This window comes from Leopardus geoffroyi, chromosome D4 (genome assembly GCF_018350155.1).
Source record: "Leopardus geoffroyi isolate Oge1 chromosome D4, O.geoffroyi_Oge1_pat1.0, whole genome shotgun sequence".
NCBI classification, from domain to species: domain Eukaryota; kingdom Metazoa; phylum Chordata; class Mammalia; order Carnivora; family Felidae; genus Leopardus; species Leopardus geoffroyi.
The window spans coordinates 6,119,387-6,140,980 of record NC_059342.1 but is presented as its reverse complement, the minus strand read 5'-3'; the positions used below and the strand labels follow the sequence as shown (position 1 = coordinate 6,140,980).

Genomic DNA, 21,594 nt, shown 5'->3' with positions numbered 1-21,594 from the left:
ATAGTAAAAAAAAAAAAAAAAAAAAAAAAAAAAAAAAAAAAAAAAAAGGTTTTTGTATTCTTTGTTAATCTCAGTATCTGAAACCTTTCTGAGTTTGTTTCTACTGCCTTAGTTCTTTGGGCTCTTATTAGTTTGTTTATATATTTTAGGATTTTTGATTGAGAGCTGGTTAATTTTGTTCAAACCTAATTGTTTGAATGCTTTGCGACCTAAATTGAATTTGAGTTTTTGCAGAGAGGATTTGTATGTGTTCATGGCCCATTACCTGGGAGTACTACATCAGTCTGGAACCCTTAGCATTATATTCTCTGTTTGAAATTTTTCTGGACCCATTTAAGTTGCACAAATTATACATCAGAGGACTGACTTGTGATTGCAGATTCTCAGAGGAAGCATCTTTATTTTCCGCTCATGGACAAACGTGAAAGTGTCCCTTGCTGTTTCTTTACCTTCCACATGGTAGCATCTCTTTCTTCCTTTTACTGGGAATGTCGCCCCTGCGGCCCCTCCCATCATGTAGATATCGTCTCTTAGATGCCCTGCTTTGGCCAGGCTCTAAGCTTTATCTCCTGTCCGCCATATGCTTTGAGTCATCAGAAGTGGAAGTCAGGGTCTTTTGGGTTTGGCGGAAAAATTCAGGGCAAAATAACTTGATACGCTCACCTCCCAGTATTTTCAGTTGTTTTGAGGTGTTTACTCTATTTAATTTTGTAGTTGTTTCAGTGTGGAGAGTCATTTAAGGTGTCTAATTTGCTATACTGTCAGAAATAGAAATTTGCTCTGTAACTTGTTATCTTTCTTATCAGATAGCCTTTAAAGGCTTGCATGTATTTTTTCTCTAAAGACAGATTTACAACCTGCAAGAGCAGGGTGATGTGTATTTTGATTGTGGCTTCTGGCCCTTTTACCTCTGTATCCTTTTTATCCATACTTAAGTTTTCCTGCCCAGTAGCTTCCAGCCACGTGTGGCTGTTTTTATTAAAAAATTAAAATTTGGGGCACCTGGGTGGCTCAGTCAGCTGAGTAACTTGGGCTCAGGTCATGATCTTGGAGTTTGTGAGTTTCAGCCCCTCATCGGGCTCGCTGCTGTCAGTGCAGAGCCTGCTTCGGATCCTCTGTGTGTGTCTCTCTCTCTGCCCCTCCCCCTCTTACATCCTCTCTCTCTCTTTCTCAAAAATAAATATTTTTAAAAATCTTGAAAAAAATTAAAATTTAAAAAATTAATTTAAAAATTTAAATAAAAAAATCTATTTCCTCAGTTGCATTGTCACATTTAAACGTTCAGTAGCCACCTGTAGCGAGAGGCTACATGCTAGACCAAGAAAATATGAACATTTCCATCACTGCAGGAAGTGCTCCTGCCTGCTTCTGTAGGACAACACTGTATTGAGTTCTTCGATTTTTCTGTTTTCTCAGGTGCTTTTAATGCAGTCTCTCCCATTGGTTACCTACAGACTTGAATTAACTAACCTTAGTCTATCAACCTGCTTAAGTAAGACTTTGGGAGACTGGACCCTCCTGCATCTTGAGCAGAGACCAGCTTCCTTGTTTCCTTCTGGCTCCAGTGGCTGAGGTTCACAAGCTATAGCTTCAGGGGTCAGTTCTGATTCTCAGACTGATGCTGGCCTCTGACCCCTTCTTTGTCTTCCTATAGGATGGGAACCCCAACCCTCTCATCATTGCTGGTCTCATTCCATCCTTCTCTGTATTTTCAACCTTTCTCCTGCCCTGCTTCTGACCCTTTCCTCTTACCCCAGGTACTAACCAGTCTCTTTTTAGGGTTTCTCTTTTCTTTTGGCTTCTGCGGCTGACTCTTTTTTGGAAGTTTAACTCTGTAACAGAATGTCTCTGGATTACTTTCTTAATATTTCTCTCAATATGCAGATGATCATGATCTATGTTCATTGTAGGTTACCAGCTAGATAAATTTCCTGTAATCCTGCCACCTGAAGATTAGGCAGCCACCATTAATGTATTGTTCTAGGTCTCTGCAGCTAGATTTTAGTATTTGTATGATTAATATGTGTATAATGCTTGGAAAATAGGTATGCCTATTGTATGCATATGTGTATATATTTTATGTGGGGTAATAGGAATACTGTTCATAACCTATCCTTTTCAGTCAACATTAACATCCTTTTATGATTGTAAATACTCGTATTTTTTCTCTTGCACATGGAATTGCTTTCATTTAGTAAACTTCAGTTTGATTCTTCTTGGTTTGGTTTTAAACTTCTCCCCTGTTGTAAAGTATACTAATAAGATACTTCTTCTGTATATTCCCATTTATATTTCATCTGCACAAGTAACATGGTTATTCATTATGGTGGGGATTGCTAATGTGAGGATTCAAATACAGGCAGAATGGCATCCTCTATGTTAACCAAGCCTCTTCTCTATAGGCTAAAATCTGTATGCCCCGCCCCGACCCCCCCCCCCCCCCCGCCCTTGGTAGCAGATCTACCCTGTTTTATAGCAAAAACGCATTAATGCTGCAAATGAAAAGAATTTTAATTTTAAAATGATACTATAGCTGGTTTTGGATTACTGATGGGAAACACTAGCATGTTTCATTTAACTACAGTAAGGAAACTTGGACTTTACTGCGCAGTGAAATTATATATTGGATTGAAAGAACAATTATTAGTTAAGAGAAGATATCAACACCTGGAGTACTCAAGCCGGAATTTACCTACCTAATCCTAATATGAGATTAAACCTCAATTTATTTTAACTTGGATCCCTCTGATACTGCCAGTGGATCGTGAAGCTAGTGGTACAGCGTTATTTTACATCTTAAAACACCTTATACTTTGCAGAGTACTTTGACCTTCAGTTTTGAATTGTTCAAGGGTAATACTGCCTCCATTTTACAGGAACTGAATTGCCCAAAGCCAAAGACTTGTAAAACTACACAGTTGTAGTTATTCAAGCTAATAGTGGCCCCAGACGGCTCTCCCCTCTTGTAAAGTATGTGGCGCCTAAGTTTGTTCTGCTTGGATCAGGTCAAGGCTACTGGCCTTACTTATTTTAAGTGACCTTAAATGAGTAGGATTCGTCTCATTATTTGAAACAGACATGTCTTTCTGTTCATTTCAACTTGGAAAAATTACTGAGTGTTTCTGAAGGAATCTTTCATTTTTAACTTTTCACAATTTCTTAACAGATATTTGGAACAAAACAGGAGCTGTTAAATTGGTCAGATGGTCTCCTGACAATAGTGTTGTAATAGTGACCTGGGAAAATGGAGGCCTATCTTTATGGAGTGTGTTTGGAGCCCAGCTGATTTGTACACTCGGAGGAGACTTTGCGTGAGTCAAAGACAAGTTTTAGATAAAGCAACTCCAGAAGATACACACACACAGAAATGTTGTGTCACGCAGCTACCTTTCTTCCATATTTGACTCTTAACCCCAAAACAGTATGTAAGGTTCAGAATTAATTTGTCAGAACGTACTGATTGTCTAAACATCCATTCTTTTAAAACTCATTGTTCATTCAGTAAAAATGCATTTGTTTGTTGAACCCCTATTGTGTATGTGATAGCATGTTGGGTTCCAGGATAAATCCGTTCTAGTTTTGCCTTCAGGTATCTAATGATCCTCTAAGAGCAGTAAGCCATGGACATAAGTAACTAGTAGGAAATGGAAAATCACTATCCTTTTGGGTTGATGTAGGTTAACCCAGTGGGTTATCTCTGCCCGCACCATATGATACTTTTTGAACCTTAGTCCTGACAAAATGAATACACCTTCACAAATTGCCTGACCCTGTCATGAAGCTATTCAGGACCTGAAAGATTGTGTCCCGGTGATATACCTTGGTGTATTAACCAGCACTCTAATATTTCACGCATTATTATGTATTTCTATTTTAAAGGAACAAAATACAAAATAAATTTTAGTTTTAAAAAAACTAAAGCCAAATATTATATGTAATAGAAGATTCTTTTTGAGTTTCTGTTCTGTTTCAGTTATAGGTCTGATGGTACCAAAAAAGATCCCCTTAAGATCAACTCTATGGTGAGTACTGTCTATAAAATATTACTGTAGTGTGAAAAACTTGGATTTTTCTAATTCCTTTTTTTCCCTCCTCTTGGCCTTATAAAATTACAAAGCTGTTTTAATCTCAGCAGGCTCTTCTTGGACAGTTCTTACTTTGTAAAAGTATTTTTTAAAACAAGGCTGCCTGATTTTAAATACTTGGTTTTGCTTACATATGTCTAGCAAGCCCCTGTCATCTTTGTGAACGTAGTGATATTCAAATCAGGCTTTTGCCTTTCCAAAGCCTCAATTCCTATGTGACTCACTAGCACCCACTTCTCATGGCCTCTTTTCTTCTAACATGAAGTGAAATGCTCATTGGGTGGTTTTCCTGTAGGATTTGGACATTTTTTGAACATATTTTTAAAACTTTCTGCAGATGTCTGTCAAGAACATTAAAGTCCCTGTTGTAATAATATTTTTATTTACTACATATTTTCAAGAGTTTCCGTAGAAAGCAGTGGGGTGTAACTCTTATCTTTACATAAGCACATTTTGTGATGTAGCCCTTCTGGGCACCATCTTTGTGAAATTAGCGGCTATGAGGCATACTCACTGCCTTTCTCTCTCGCTCCACAGAGGAAGGCATTTTTGATTTCGGGCTTCTTGAAAAGTTAAAACCACCGTGGTTGCCTTGAGTAGTGGTTCCCGGTCTTTTACCATCAAGGACCCCATTTACTGTCTCTCTCCACTCCATATTTTAAAATAGTTTTTGAACAAATGATGTCGGTGACTGCCCATCAGTGCTTCTGAATGGCATGCACCAGCCAGTGTTTAGCCTCACTAAATTGATATTTTAATCACACACTAGGAATCTAAGCATTTTAGTTAGCTGTTCAGCTCTTACTGTGGAAGAGGAAAACTTCTATTAAGCTTTTGAAATTAAGCAACAATGTATTGTCCCCCTACTGTTTTCTTGACCTTGTAGATTGTGATTCACTAATCTCCAAAACAAAAAACTAAAAAACTATCTTGGGATATAGTTACAGAATATTAAAATTGACTGGTCCTGGGGAGTTTGTTTGAACCTTCTCCTTTTATAGAGGAAGAAACTTATACCCTGAGAAAACCAAGTATCTTGGCCAAGGTCATACAGCAGAATGGCCACTAGGCTGTAATGGGAAGCTTCCTATCGAGCGTTGCTTGCTCTGTACAAGATGCGTCTGTTTTGGGTGCTTCTTTGTCAAGTTTCAGCTGGGTCACATGGATCTTGCTCTGCCAGGAATTTCTTTGTATTTGAGAAGCAGTTAAGTTATTGGAGAAGTTATAAAGAGCAGTAGGCATTTCTCAGGATTTGGAGCTAAGATTGGTATCCAGTGTTTTCAGTCTTCCAGGTAGAGAGCAGCAGTGGTGGTTTCCACTGGAGAGAGCCAAGATGTAGCAGGTGTGGGTAGGATTCCTGTCTGTGTTGTTTCTCATAGTTTTTCCAACCTTTGGAAGTCATTAGTAATGCTGTTATTGGTTATTTCAGGATTTGAACATTTGAAGTTAAGAAAGGATAAGAAACTTTTTATTGTCTTGATTTTTCTTCCCCCTTCTTCTCTCCAAGAGCTGGGGTGCAGAAGGCTATCACCTCTGGGTAATCAGCGGATTTGGTGCTCAAAGTACTGAAATTGAGTCTGACTCCAAGAGTATAGTTAAACAGCCTGGCATTCTGCTATTTCAGTTTATCAAGAGTGTACTCACTGTAAACCCTTGTATGGTAAGTTTTTTCAGTTAAAACCGTTTATTTTAGTGGCTTTCAAAGTAGCCTATCAAGATTCTTCTTCTAAAATTGGTGTATTATCTTCTTCAGTATATAGTTTTTGTGATTCTTATGTTTCTTTTTAATAACTTACACAAAAATTTTACTTCTGAGCAACTTTTGTTTTTTGATTTTTTTAAAAATAGGATCATAAGCAATTTGAGGGAAAGCAATGTATGCACATTTACTTAAGTAATGTAATTTAGTCTTTATTTGACTAGAAATTCCCAAAGTGTGCTCCATAAGGCACAGTTTTTAAGAAATAGCAATAGCAGTTAGGATAAAGGAAAGTCTGTCATCATGTGAGTGAAATAAAGACTTAAAACTACAGAGATTTCTTATTGTAGGCTCTCAATGTGAAATGTGCATCATGAAAATCCCAGAGTCGGTATACGAAAAAGAATGTTTCCCAAGCCAATTTAACTACGAATTTTCAAGAACACTTTGAAGAAAATATGCCTAGAAACCTGCTTTGGGAAACACTGCCCCAAATTATAATATGAACTCCTCATGTTTTATTAATCTGAAATAACATGTTCTATGTTGTTAATGTATAATAATAGTATATGTTACATGTTAGAAGTGCATACGTTGATATCTGCCACTAATGGATTTTTAAACATTCGGTACAACCAGTTTCTAAACGAAATTTACAATTATAGTACATTGAGAAAGAATATGACAGTGGTCTGGATCTGAGATTTCATTACTGTAGTTGCAGAACAAAGATCCCCAGAAAAACAGGAACAGAGTAATTCTTCCTCCCCTCCCCCATCCCAGTTTATAATTTAAAGGCAAATTTTATGAGTTTTCTGTGAAGACCACATCTGGACTGCCATGGAAAGCTGAGAGGCTGGGGTGCTGTTCTGTCTGATGGAGTAGTCAGTGAATAATAGGCCCACATTTGAGAGTACTGGCCTTCTGATAGAAAACCAGGGCATAATCATCAAGAGTAGAAATTACCTTATTTGTCTAAATATTGTCAGAACCCGGCACAGTTCTTGGCACTAACCAAGCATTTACCCAAGTGATTATTGAATTAATTGTTCTGAACCAGGACCACAGACTTGGGCTACTCTTCCCTTGGGCTACAACCGTTCAGCATCCAGTTATCCCCATTCGTAATCACCTTCTTCTTGCCATATGGACACATGGTGAACATATACCCACAAACTGTTTGACCAGATACATTTTCTTGCCACCATTTGTGAGATATTTTATGTGAAACTTGTTTGTATATAATGAGTAGTTATGTTCACTTTTCATTTGGAAAATCCCTCCTAGCATTGCCATTTTGGAGCAGTAATAAAGGACACTACCGTGTAGCAGTTGTAAACCAGGTCGTATTCTCGGGTCTACATAATAAAACAGACTGTAGCACAGATTTTGTTTACACTGGGAAGTAATCATGAAACTGTTACCTGTTCCCTTTGAATATAACAGTGCATGAGATCATTACGTAGTTGTGTCCTCAGTGAGTAAAATCCGCATTGAGAAACATGGCACATTTCCTAGGATAAGACTAAATTAACGTATTAACGTGTTTTCCTTTACCTGATACAGAGGTGTTTTTATTGGCTTTCCTCCTTTACCCTCTTCTTCCCTTCTCCCTCATCCAGAGTAACCAGGAGCAAGTGCTGCTTCAGGGGGAGGATCGATTGTACTTGAACTGTGGAGAGGCCTCACAAACCCAGCACGCCAGGGGTTCCTCGGCGCACCCTGAGCATAAGGCTGCTGGGGCCAAGAGCCCCTTTGCAGATAGCGGTGTAGAGTCTCAGGGTTTAAGCACTTTGCTTGGACATCGGCATTGGCATGTGGTGCAGGTAAGTCTTCAGTTACTGTTGACATAGTCCTTGCTAAGGTAGCACCTGGAGCAGAGTTAAATTTCTTCTGTTCTTTCGGAAAATTGAGAAGCTTTTTTACCTTTTTGACTGTCACATCTCTCTTCTGCTTTTCTGTCTTGTCGTCTTCTTTTCTTGCCACTGATGTAGCGTGGTCCCCACTGTGTTGAGCCCACGAGCAGCTAACAGTTCCCCAGACTGCAAATGTGTGCTTTGCCCTCTGAAGGAGCAAAACTTTATACAACTGTCAGCCTTTTTATTTTCTTTTTTGGTGTAAATTCAGCTCTGCAGATTTGCATAGGCAAAAGTGTAGTGATTTCATGGAAAGGGACAGTGTCCATTAGGACCCTGTGCAGCTGACCTGTAGTCCTGATGAGTACATGTCTGGGTTAACTGCCTGACTTTGAACCCAAATTGCAGACTTCCATTCACACTGTAGAACCTTATTATCAATAATAGTATTATTACATAAATCTTGTTCCAAATTACTTATTCTGGTATAACTTTTAAATTAGCAGTTTCTTCGAATAATTCTGATAAACTGGGATTTAACATGGAAATTAATTCCGAATTTTGACACCAAATAAAATTAATTTGAGTAAATCAATAAGTTGGAGTCTCTTAAAAGAAACTTGCTACACAATTTTGTAAGTCCCGAATGTTTTCTTTCCCCTTCTGATACGAAAGTGTCTTCAGTACATCAACAGTGACTCTTGGATCAGCTTCCTTTAGTCAGGTGCTATTTCCACAGTTCTTTGCACTCCTTCTCCATTCTGTACTTTTACTCTTGTAGCTTGTTCAGTTCCCGTGGTATTTTCAGTTGACTTTGAGTGGAGATAATGAGAGACAGAAGAGTGGTCATGGTATGAGGCGTTGAAGGAATGTCTCCTGCACTAGCCTGTGGTACACACTAAAAGAGAATGTGTTTAACTTACATTAATAAATTCATAAAATCAAACAGCGTGTGTACCATTTTATAATTAGTAACAATTATAAAATAAAACTGCATCAGCTACTTCCTTGACTAAAATTTTCCACTGCTCCCTTCTCTCTTATAGCCATTTCTCTGCTATTTTCATTTCCCCATACTTTGAACTATTCATTCTACACTGACCTAGCATCAATGCCAGTTCTGCCTAGCCAGGTCTGTGTTGCCAGAGAGCCAAGTAGAGCAGAGGATCAAAGAAGGTAGGTCTGGAACTCAAAAATCCGTCAGGCAATAAATAACAAAACTTGAATTTCCTTCCAGCTCAAAAATTCAGTGATTCTGTGATTCTTAGCTATCTATGAATTATCCCATATTAGTAGCACATACACTGATTTTACCACTTTAGACAAAGTAGGTACTAGGAAGATTCTTTTGTCATTTTGTTAGCTATCTAAAATATTCAGAAAGATGGACTTTAGCTTTACCCAGTTCTTGTTTTTTTTTTTTTACTTAAAACTAATAAAAATAATGTCAGAGTTCTAGTCACAAAAACAATTAAGTTGTAATAGACTCATAGAATTTTTAGAGCTGGAAGGACCTTAGAGATTGTGTAGTCCAACTGGATTTTATACATGAAGAAACTGAGGCTCAGAGAAGTTAGGTGACTTGCCCAAGGTCACACAGCAGAGTAGTGTCAGACTTAAACTTACCATAATATAAAATTAAAGTAACAATCTAACTTATTTTAACACCTCTAGGTATTGAATGTTGAATCATATACTGTTGACCTTGAACCAAGATCTAGAATGTGCCTGTTTGGCAGTGTTTTGTTATGATTTGCCCTGAACTTTGTTGGCTGGCCCTCTAGCCAAATGAGTCAGTGCAGCATATGGGGGAATTTTGGTATGGCAGTTTATGGTGTTCATATAACGTAATGCTTTACCTCCCGGGCTTTTAGCCATGAGTAATGATTCCCTGAAGAAACATGGGTACCTGTTTAATTCCCTCTCCAACATACGCTCTTCTCTGGAATAAGTGCCCACAGCCTCTATCAAAGTGACGTTGTTTATGTGATTTATACTTTGTATTCTTCTTAGCTTAGAGGTCATCAAATGAGCTCCAAGTAATTCTGTCTCTCTGTCTGTTCCTCATCTAGACCGCTGGACTTGTTGTTTATTTAGGCATTCTACCTTGTACTTGTTGGTCTCCTGATCAGAAGATTCAGTGTTAAATATGTTTTTCCTTTCACTTAACACACGTGCACACTTGTCAGCAGTTCGGTTAGTGGCTGGTGGTAGAGATGGTGCTTTTCTTGTGTGTTGTTTTTTTTTTTAAATATAGTTTTCCTATCTACGCATTTTAAAAACTTCGAAAGTTGTTGGTTGACAAATGGAGCACAAATAGTGTGAAATTAAAACGACAACAGCATCCTTGTGCTTTTAGGGTACATTCCTTCTTGGACTGCCATTTATTTTTACACCCAGTACGTTGTGTGATACAGACATTTTTTTCTGAAAGGCACATGAATCGTTATCATCCACTGTTCTGAAATGGTGGTTTCATAGTTAACCTGGCTAATAACTCTTTGGAAAAAAAATAGGCTTCACAAAATATGCTAGGGATATCAACAGAGAGGATTTTATTTTATTTTATTTTATTTTATTTTATTTTATTTTATTTTATTTTATTTTATTTTATTTTTCAATATATGAAGTTTATTGTCAGATTGGTTTCCATACAACACCCAGTGCTCATCCCAAAAGGTGCCCTCCTCAATACCCATCACCCACCCCCCCTACCCCCCATCAACCCTCAGTTTGTTCTCAGTTTTTAAGAGTCTCTTATGCTTTGGCAGAGAGGATTTTAAAGGCTGTTTCATTTATAGATGATTTACTCTGCTTTCTAGAATGTGGATCAGATGTACCGGGTGTGGTGTTAGGCACGAGCACACCTGCCAAGAGGGTGGCGCTCTCAGTCCCCCCGCGGCTACAGACAGAAGCAGTGTAAGCAGGAGATAGATAGGTGTTAGCAAAATGACTTTAAGGGGGAAAAAAGGTAGATTTAGGTTTTTGGGGAGACTGAGGAAAATCCTAAGGTATTAAGAATAGAGATTCTGTCCCTCAGCACTCAGTCTCCCAGTGACGTGGAGTGACCTTTGTGTCCTGAGTCTGCTGTCCTGGCCTGAATTCTTCATGACTCATTGGCTTCCTTTTCCCTTACTTCTGCCATTTCCTGTTCTGAGTATTGGGGGCAGAGCTCAAAGTTCGGGGGACACATAGATCAGTAAATGGAACCTACTGGGGAAAATGAAAGTTTTTGTTCTCCTTTCATAGCATCTTCAGACACACAACTGCGTCAGAAACAAACCTTCGTTTTCAACTTACACTTTGAGCTTTGAAAATAAACCATTTGTGGTTTGTCGCACCTCACACATTTTTAGAGGTGAAAAGAATACATTTTTTTCTTGTAGAGATACTCATCAGAGTGTGAATCATTCGATAAAACTTAACCTTGGTTCCTACGTTAGAACCCTTCGAGTTAGAATCTACTGCGTCAGGGAGATTCCGCCTCACCGTCTCCCCACCCATGTTTATAAATACATGGGAAATACATAAGGTTCAGCGGAAGTGGGGGTTCTCTTCAAGTGTTCTGGATAGCTGGCTCTATTGTCCTCTAGGCACAACCTTCTTCAAGTGACTTGATTTTTTTCATCCACAAACAATTCACTTACCACCTCCCACAAAACTACTTTGAAGTCTTCTCTCACCACCCGATCATGACTTCAGGTTACCGTGCTTCTGAACTGATGTCATCCATCATAGGGAGCTTTATTAACTGGCCTGAATGATGCAGTTTATCTGTCAAGATACACGTTAAGCCTTTTCAAGCATATATCATGACAGTGTTCTCTTTGATTCTGCAAGGTAGGCTTCTACAGACCAACCCTGGGGTTGAGAACTTCCTAACGTACCAAAAGCTATTAATTTATTTGGATTTTAGGTTGACTTACTAGATAATAAATGAAGTCTAACAAATAGTTTTATAAATAAATTTTAAGACCGATATTTTCAACATACTGTTTTTACTTGATTTTTGTTTTGTTTTCACATTATGTAAAAAAATCTTATTAGATTTGATTGTATTGTACTGGCTTTTAAATTTGGCTTTCTTTTTAAAAATATATAATGCTTTTTCTTTGAGTACAATGAAAATGAATTTGAATAAATTGAGGTTCTTCTAGGAACAGAAGAATCTTCCCTTGTTCTTGCTTTCTGTTAAGTTTCACCCCACACTCACCACATGCTCATGAAAACTGCTTAATCAGTTGGCTACAAGAGAGATCAGTCTCACTAAAGGTGGAATTTACTTAGTTTACATTGATACCTCAAGAATCTTTTAAGTTTAAAATTCTTACTAGAGTAATACAAAGACACCATGCACAGAGATGTAAGACTGACAACCTGGAAAGGTATATTTAGTACCAGAATTGCAGATTAAGAGTTAGTATCTGTAATCAAGAGTTCTTACAGGTGAATAGGTTACACACCCTAGTAAAAAACAGTAGCCTGTATGTACTTCTATGGGTGTATGGATGTTTGTTTTGAGATAAAATAAAAACTGACCAGTGGTTATCCCTGGAGCAATGATGGAACAGAATTTCGTTTTGTACTTTGTATATTTTTATATTGTTTAAGTTTTGTAAGCAGTATTTTGCTGTTTTAATCAGAAAATATAAAAATAATAAAAAACAGCTCCATTAAAAAGCAAAACAATCTCTTGCCGAGGCTCTCATTTTATCAGATAGGGTTGTTTGGGGATGATGCCAGTCAGCAACTCAAGACAGTTCATCTCCCAGTTGTTGGTTGTCCTCATGACTGGTTCTCTAAAAGTCTTTTTTTGTCAGTCTGTATTTATTGTGTGTTCAATATTTAAAATAAAAACGGTGTAGAGAAAAAGCAGTGTAGGGTAGGAAAGCCTCATGTCTAGAAACTCATAATGAAATGGTTAAGGCAGGAGATGTGAAATATGGACTGGTGTTCAAATGGTAAATTCCAAGTACTCTGCTAGTAATACCTGTTATTTGGTAACACTAGACATCGTACAGGAAAATGAATTTCATATTGTGACGTTAATTGCTTTAAGTTTAAATACATTTTGGAAGTCTTACCAAACTGATGTATTATTTTCTGTAGATTTCCAACACCTATCTAGAGAGCAATTGGCCTATACGGGTGAGTTATTTGTTATTTTCTTGGTGTTAACTTTTATTGGATAGCATTTGCTGCAAGAGGCATTCTGGGAATTCAGCCTTTTCAGTGGGTGCATTGATAAAAGTAACATTTTAATACTTGATCCTTTGTACATTGTTAGCGTATTAACATCTATAATTTGGTCAAATGTAACTTGCGTGTAAATATTCAGATTTTTATATTTAGCATTTTACATTTAATTCACTTAGCAAACATTTATTAGTAGTCTGTTTGCCTGACACAATAATGCTAAGCTCTTTATACTTAATAAAGTATATAGGTTTGCAAAGAAGAGTTCTTAATTTTTTTTTTTTTAATTAGTTTTCAGCTATTGATAAGCTTGGACAGAATATTGCTGTGGTTGGCAAGTTTGGTTTTGCACATTACTCTTTACTCACCAAAAAATGGAAACTTTTTGGAAACATTACCCAGGTTAGTCTTTTTGAAATTAAAAACTGATGTCTCAGACTCTAAGAGAACTGTAAAGTAAGCCACTGTTAATAAAAACTCAAATCAATCAAATCAGATAAAAAATTTAGTTAATAAAAAAATGATGTTGATGTTGGATTACATGTAAGAGTTCTGATAAGGTACTTGATATTTGGTAAAGGATTTGTATGGAGATGGTTTCTAACTTGAGGATTTATTCTTCCATTACATCTTAGGATCACCAGCTATGATCAGAATAAATATCCACAAAATTTGAGATCGTTTCGTGCTTGTCAGTGTGTGATGTAAAGATGTGGGTAGCATAGAAAGATGGGCAGTTGGATTTTGCACGAATCAAATAGGAAAAGACGAGGAAGTTACTGTTAAGTAGGTGCCTGCAGTGCACTTGAAGGGGCTTCCTGAACCCTTGTCACCTCACTGATCTTCGTAACTCAGGACACTGATATTACTCACCATTTTATAAAAGAAAAACTAAGATTTGGAGTCAAGCAGGTGATAAATGATAAAGCCAGAATTTAACCAAAGTCTGTTGCATATTCAGGGGAGTAATGATGCTGCATGGTACCCAGTTATTTACAGAAATGTTTGTATATTCAGAATAGGACATGAATCATTATTATTTAAAGGCCCCAGAGTGATACTTAATTGGGGGGGGGGGGATAGAGAATAGAGCAGAAATAATTTGAGCTTTCATTGTCTGCGTAGGAATATTTTATAAGTGTGTTACTTGTTGTAACTTCTGGCAGCATACATAAAGGTAAATAGTGTTTTTGATTATCTTTTAAGGAGCAAAATATGATTGTGACTGGTGGCTTAGCCTGGTGGAATGATTTTGTTGTCCTGGCATGTTATAACATAAGTGACCATCAAGAAGAGGTAGGGTTTTGTTTCTTTCAGAAATAATAGATTTTTATATTTTAAAGATGTTAATCACTATTTGGTTTAATATTAAAATAATTTTTGGAAAATGAACAAATCATTTTATTCTTAAGAATTTGGCATTTTTAGGGGCGCCTGGATGGCTCAGTCAGTTAGGCGACCAACTTCAGCTCAGGTCATGATCTCACGGTTCATGAGTTTGAGCCCCGTGTCAGGCTCTGTGCTGACAGCTCAGAGCTTGGAGCCTGCTTCGGATTCTGTGTCTCCCTCTCTCTCTGCCCCTCTCCCACTGACACACACACACACACACACACACACACACACACACACACACACACACGCTTTCTCTCTCTCAAATGTAAATAAACATTAAATAAAAAAAAAAAGAATTTGGCATTTTTAGGTAATGAGACTTTCATTACGGGTTACTACTTTAAAAACATTTTTAAAGGGTCACCAGGGTGGCTCAGTTGGTTGAGCATCTGACTTTTGCTCAGGTCATGATCTCACAGTTCATGAGTTTGAGCCTCACAGTGGGCTGTCTGCAGTTAGCACAGAGCCTGCTTCGGATCCTCTGTCTGCCGCCCCCCCTCCCCCTACCCCTTCCCCCACTTGCACACATACACACACTCTCAAAGATGAATATTTAAAAAAAATTTTTTTTTAATTTTTAAAGGGATAATTCAAACTTCTAAGATAACTTTTTCTAAGGATTTTTAGCTGTTAGACATTCTCTGTGAGTTTATAAAAAGAATTATTCAAAGCTGAGAAGTTTATAAGGATGGCTATAATTTATTGATTTGTATGTTTATATTTTTAGAAACTGCTGGTCTACTTATATGAGGTCTAGATATTCAGGTCTTTAAAAGGGAGTGCCTGGGTGGCTCAGTCAGTTGAGCGGCTGACTCAGTTTCGTCTCAGGTCAGGGTCTCATGATTTGTGAGTGTGAGTCCTCATGTTGGGCTCTGCGCTGACAGTGCAGAGCCTGCTTGGGATTCTCTCTCCACCCCCTCTGCCCCTCCCCAGCTCATGCACAGGCTCACACGCTTTCTCTCTGTGTGTCTGTCTGTCTGTCTCTCTCTCTATCTCAAAATAAATAAGCTTAAAAAAAAAGTACCTTATACATTCCCTGTTTTAATCACTTCATCTTTTGGCTATTTGTAAATGAGCCTACCCTGTGAAAATATAAACATCATTAATGCTCAGATTAGTCTTTAAATTTCTCTTACTTGAAAAGAAGTCAGTAGACAAAAAACAGATGTCTGAAGTATTTAGTCATCTGTGGTGTAGGTATCTTGTTTTTACAGTTTTTCTCTTTTTGTGTTCTTCAGCTCAGAGTTTATTTGCGAACATCAAATCTGGACAATGCCTTTGCTCACATCACCAAAGCACAAGCAGAAACATTACTGCTCAGTGTCTTCCGGGACATGGTAATAGTATTTAGAGCCGACTGTTCAATATGCCTTTACAGTATTGAAAGAAAATCTGATGGGTAAGTATATAGCATGTGACAAGTCACTTTTTGCTTTTGTGTATTATGTTTCCTCTGTAGTTTTTATTTTCTTAAAAGTTATTCTAATTTTGCATTTCGTTTCCTTTGTTTTAGAAGTTAAAAAAGTAAGAAATGCTATGCTTAGTGATGTTCATGTGGTTATTTTTTAGCCACCTAAGTAAATAAAAGAGCCTGCACTAGCTTCTTCAGCTGATCTTACTGGATTTATTTGGGAAAAAAAAAAAAAAAAAGAAAAATCTAGTTTGGGATGGGGTAACTTCGATACAAGGGTTTTTTCACAGCCTTGAAAACAAGTGGTTACCAGCGATCCTAAAGTTCTAGACACTTGGGGAAATTTAACACTGGCTTCAAGCCTTAGGAAGAGTGTCCTTTGCCAACTCACATAATTTCCCCCGAGCTAGATGGCTGTAGACTGTAGCGGGAAATGCTGTGCATCCCTGTTGCTGTTGTGTGTTGCCTGTATTCTTCTTGGTATATGGTTGGCTTGCAGCACTTAGACCCCACCTCTTGAGTTTTATTTTAATTTGTGATGTGTATTTGTTTCTTTTTTAAAATAGTCGTGAAGTGTGTATTTGCTGAAATAGCTTAGTGATTGAGGAATACTGTAAAGATAAGAATTAAGAAATTTTACTAGACTCAGATAGAACCCATATCCTTTCTCAACTAACTAAGCTGTTCCTATTTTTGTTTCCTAGTTTCCTTTCCTAATTTTCCGAGGTCTTTCTCTCCTTCTTTCCTTTCTTTCTCCCTCATTTCCGTATGTTTTTTGTATATGTCAACCTCACCAGTCTACTGCTTAAAGGATATTTGGGGAGGAGGGAATGAGAAGGAGAAGGCATTTGGATCATCCATAAGCATGAAATCTACTACTGTTAATAGTGGACAAGAAAAGAAAACAAAAAAACTCGTTAGCCTTCACGTTGAGGTGTATTTTTCTCTTTTTTTGCAGTCCCACCACTACAGCTGGTATTCAGGTTCTTCAAGAAGTCTCCATGTCGCGCTACATTCCTCACCCTTTCCTTGTGGTGTCTGTCACTCTGACGTCAGTGAGCACAGAGAATGGGATCACCCTGAAAATGCCACAGCAGGTACCGTTCCCTTATCAGAGCTTTCTAGAGTTTCATCTCGGTTTATAGCATTTCAAGGTGATACCAGCAACTATTTATTTGTTTAGCAAATAAATATTAAGTGTCTAACATGTCCTTCTATGGAGATACTGGGTTATAGTGGCAAACTAAACAAACTGGGCTTTTGTTCAGACAATCCAGAAGTAATTGTGTACATAATTAATTACAGTTGTGATACACAAAGCAGAAAGTAGTATAGGTCACCCTAAGAGTATATAACAAAAACATGGAATAGTCTAGATAGAGATTTCTGTACCATTTAAATTGAAACCCAAAGGGTGAGTGGTAGTTATCTAAGAGTAGGAATTTCAGGTCAGTGAGAAGAGTAGTGCAGAGGCCCATAGGTAGGAGAGAAGATTACACATTCAGGGAATTGGAAGAACTTCAGAGTGAGTGGACTTTATCTTAAAGTCTGGCTTTATTAGGAAGTCTATAAAGTATCTTAAGCTGGGTATTATTAGATCTAAGCTTTGTAATGTTCAGTCTAACCGTAAGAAGGAGAATGAACCAGAGTGGGACAAAACTGGGTATAGGGAGAGGAGCTGAGAGGCCCTTATAACGATCTAAGTGGAGGGTGCTAGTGACCCAAACTTGCCAGTGAAAAAGATGGAAAGAAGTGGAATGAACATAAAATACAAACACTGCATGATTAGTCAACTGTAAGGAAAGAGAAAACATAGTGCCTTAGTTTGTGATTAAACCAACATTTTAAACTTCCTATTCCAAGTTTCCTTCTTTTTAAAAACTTTTTTAATGTTTATTTATTTTTGAGAGAGAGAGAGAGAGAGAGAAAGTGCAAGCCAGGGGAGGGGCAGAGAAGGGGAGACACAGAAGCAGAAGCAGACTCCAGGCTCTGAGCTGTCAGCACATAGCCCAACGCAGGGTCTGAACTCACAAACTGCGAGATCATGACCTGAGCCGAAGTTGGACCCTTAACCAACTGAGCCACCCTGGTGCCCCCAAGGTTCCTTCTGTTACACAAATGGTTTCCAAAGTTCATGTCAATGTGGCACTCATTTTCAAAGGAAAACTCTATGTAGATTTATTTGTCATCTCTGTCTTCTTAGTCTGTCTTTTATTTCCCATTAAGGCACTTCCATTCATCTTCTTTAAAATCTAGATCCCATTTCCTCTGCAAACTATATTTCATGATAGCCAGAGAATCATAGTAATAAGGAAAAGTTCTATTTTACAGAAGAATTGAAGCTGAAAGATGTGAAAGGAAGGTAAGAATTAGACAATCACCATTTTGTAGCCCCTGTGGAAATAACTGATTTAGACAGTGATCAGGTGAAAGGTTGATGGGGTATTTCACAATGAGGAGATGAGGTGGCCATATCTAAGTCTTATTAATCCACATTAGCATGACTACAAGTGGGAGAACCAAGTGTAGTATGCTTCCCTGGGGTGATGCAACATTACTTCACATGAAGAATTCTACCTGAATTCTGAGCTAAGCTTCTGGAGTCAAGTTCCATTCATAGGAAATACAGGAATAGAGGTTTAGTTTATCACCACAAGGAAGCAGAATGTAGAACATTCTATAGGAATGTGGGGGAACAAAGTAAGGGGAGACTCTTCTAAAGAATTCTTTACAACTGTAACAATCAAATGCAGTGCTAAGTTCATTTGTATCCTGATTCGAACTGGCTATAAAAAGACACTATTGGGGCACCTGGGTGGCTAAGTTAAGGGTTCAACTTTGGCTCAGGTCATGATCTCATAGTTTGTGGGTTCAAGCCCCGCGTCGGACTCTGTGCTGACAGCTCAGAGCATGGAGCCTGCTTTGGATTCTGTGTCTTCCTCTCTCTGCCCCTCCCCTGCTTGCTTGCACGCATGCTTTCTCTCACGCTTGTGCTCGCTCGCTCTCTCTCTCTCTCAAAAATAAACATTAAAAAATTTGTTTTAAAAAGACACTATAAAGCAATTAGAGATACTTGATATCCACTCAGGTGACATTAAGGAATACCTGTAGATTTTATTAGATGTGGTGCTGGCATTATGATTATCTAGACAAATATCCAAGTACTTTGGAGATGCATAGTATAGGGGTAAAACAGCATATCTTCCTTTAAAATACTTTGGCATAATAAATGAAAAAAAAGGATGGAGCAAATGTGGCAAATCTTGAATAACTGAATTTGGGTGATGGGAATCTTGGGGTTCATTGTACTAGTCTCTATACTTTTGATCACATTTGAAGTTTTCATATGAAGGAAGATAAAGGGACTCCTCGTAGTTCCCAGATACAGTATGCAGTCAGTGGCGCCAGCAATACTGGGTACCACATTTAAGAAGACGTCTCCAACAGACACATGAAAAGACGCTCAACATCATTCATCATCAGGAAATTACAGAACCACAGTGAGCTATCACCTCCCGCCTGTCAGAAGGGCTAAAACAAAAAACACAAGAAACAATGTGTGTTGACAAAGATGTAGAGAAAAGGGAACCTTCATGTGCTGTTGTTGGGAATGCAAACTGGTGCAGCCACTGTTACAGTACAGAGGTTCCTTAAAAAGTTAAAAATAGAACTACCCTATGGTCCAGTAATCACACTACTGGGTATTTACCCAAAAAAATACAAAAACACTAAGTCAGAGGAATATGTGTACCCCCATATTTATTGCAGCATTATTTACAATAGCCAAACTGTGGAAGTATCCACTGATAGATGAATGGTAAAGAAGATGCGATATATACTATGGAATATTAGCCATAAATGAAATCTTACCATTTGCAAAAACATGGATGGATCTAGAGAATATAATACTAAGTGAAATAAGTCAGGGAAAGACAAAAACCATTTGATTTCACTCATATGTGGAATTTAAGAAACAAAACAAATGAGCCAAGGAAAAAGAAACCAAGAAACACTCTTTAAAAAAAAAAAATTTTTTTTTTAAATGTTTATTCATTTTTGAGAGACAGAGAAAGGCAGAGCATGAGCAGGGAAGGGCTCGCAGAGGCAGGGAGACACAGAATCTGAAGCAGGCTCCAGGCTCGGAGCTGTCAGCACAGAGCCCGACGCAGGGCCTGAACTCACAAACTGCGAGATCATGACCTGAGCCGAAGTTGGACGCTCGACCGACTGAGCCACCTAGGCACCCCCCAAGAAGCAGACCCTTAACTGTAGAGAACAAACCTGATGGTCACCAGAAGGGAGATAGGTGGGGGATGGGTGAAATACATGACAGGGATTAAGGAGTGCACTTGTGATGAACACCTGGTGATGTATGGAAATGTTGAATTCGCTATACTGTACACCTGAAACTAATATAACACTATGTTAATTGGAATTTAAAAAGTTAACAAAGGGCCTTTCACAAAGGGAGGAGATCTAATGTGGTAAAGAGCAGATTAAGAAGTTGAAATGTAGTAGGAAATAGACTGATTACTCCTTGCACAACGGAAAGACCAAGATTGCTACAGCAAGGCATGTCTTGATTCAATATTAAAGATTAAAGAAACACCGGGGCGCCTGGGTGGCGCAGTCGGTTAAGCGTCCAACTTCAGCCAGGTCACGATCTCGCGGTCCGTGAGTTCGAGCCCCGCGTCAGGCTCTGGGCTGATGGCTCAGAGCCTGGAGCCTGTTTCCGATTCTGTGTCTCCCTCTCTCTCTGCCCCTCCCCCGTTCATGCTCTCTCTCTGTCCCAAAAATAAATAAACGTTGAAAAAAAAAAAAAAGATTAAAGAAACCCCAACAACGAAAACTGTTTAAAAACAGTGAGATGGCCTCCCTTATGAGAGGGGCTCTTTGTCTCTGAAACTCCTAAGAAGAATCATCTGCCAGAGAGTTTTTAGGGTAAGGGATGGTATATTTGATTCTTTCAAATTTGGCATTTGGGAGATACATGTAGTCCCTGCTTTTATGTTAAGTTTCTGAAAAGCTTATTAAAATTGCTTGAAAGTGCTGTTGCAGTCATCTGTTCTTACATATTGCAGTATAGAAAATGTTGAATGCATGGACGCGAATGAAGTTAAGAGAAGTGGTTGCATTTGTTTAGTGAGGTAATAGAAACTGTAGTGAAATTTGCCCATTTTAACACTCCACAATGGTCATTGTGAACATTAGTCATGTTGTGGTGAATTGCAGTAGGTTCTCCTAAGAAGTGTTACGGACTTTCTGTGCCAGTCCCTGGGCCCACTGTTCTGATTCTTTGGACTGCGTCTTCATTTTTCTTTGTCCTCTGCGGTCAAGCTCTTACAGTTGCCACGCGTCTTTTAATTTCCATTTTTCCTTCTCCTACCTCCATGTTATATGTTGTTTCTCATGTGTTATGGAAAGATAATCCAGTTTTTAGTTTTCATGTCTTGCTGTGCTAAATTGAGAACCACAACTTCTTTCCAAGTGAAGTTCTCAGTCTTTGTAGCACTTGTTTGGAGATACTGTCTTTTTATTTTTTTAATTTCTACTTTTTTGTAAAGTAACAGCATTTCTTTTCTTTTAAGTGTTTTATTTTTATTTTTGAGAGAGAGAGCAGGGGAGGGGCAGGGAGAGAGAGGGAGACAGAATCTGAAGCAGGCTCCAGGCTCTGAGCTGTCAGCGGAGCCCGATGTGGGGCTGGAACCCATGAATAGTGTAGCAAGATCATGACCTGAGCCGAAGTCGGATGCTTAATCGGCTGAACCAGTTGAATTATGCGTCCCAATAACAGTTCTTATTACATTTATTTTCTACCTGGACACAGTCTGAAGAAAAAGCGAATGACAAAACCCATGAATCTCCTGGACCGTCTTGCCATTTCTTATACACAGTCCCTGTAGTGTCGGAAAGCCAGTACAAAAGAGCGTTTGGAGTAACTGCTTTGCAATAGCA

The 21,594-nt window shown here is 38.3% G+C and overlaps 1 protein-coding gene across 6 annotated transcripts in view; it reads left to right on the top strand.

Annotated features, from left to right (window-relative positions):
- RIC1 (RIC1 homolog, RAB6A GEF complex partner 1) overlaps positions 1-21,594 on the top strand; it is a 175,251-nt gene that overhangs the window by 108,714 nt on the left and 44,943 nt on the right. For all 6 annotated transcript variants that reach the window (XR_006710081.1, XR_006710080.1, XR_006710079.1 and 3 more), the window contains 9 exons: positions 3,167-3,311; positions 3,974-4,022; positions 5,593-5,745; positions 7,407-7,610; positions 12,750-12,788; positions 13,128-13,238; positions 14,043-14,132; positions 15,467-15,627; positions 16,598-16,736. Coding sequence is in view for 3 of the 6 variants with exons in the window: in XM_045468544.1 (XP_045324500.1) it covers positions 3,167-3,311; positions 3,974-4,022; positions 5,593-5,745; positions 7,407-7,610; positions 12,750-12,788; positions 13,128-13,238; positions 14,043-14,132; positions 15,467-15,627; positions 16,598-16,736 (1,091 nt within the window). In the remaining 3 variants the exon portion in view is untranslated. The remainder of the gene's footprint in view (positions 1-3,166; positions 3,312-3,973; positions 4,023-5,592; positions 5,746-7,406; positions 7,611-12,749; positions 12,789-13,127; positions 13,239-14,042; positions 14,133-15,466; positions 15,628-16,597; positions 16,737-21,594) is intronic.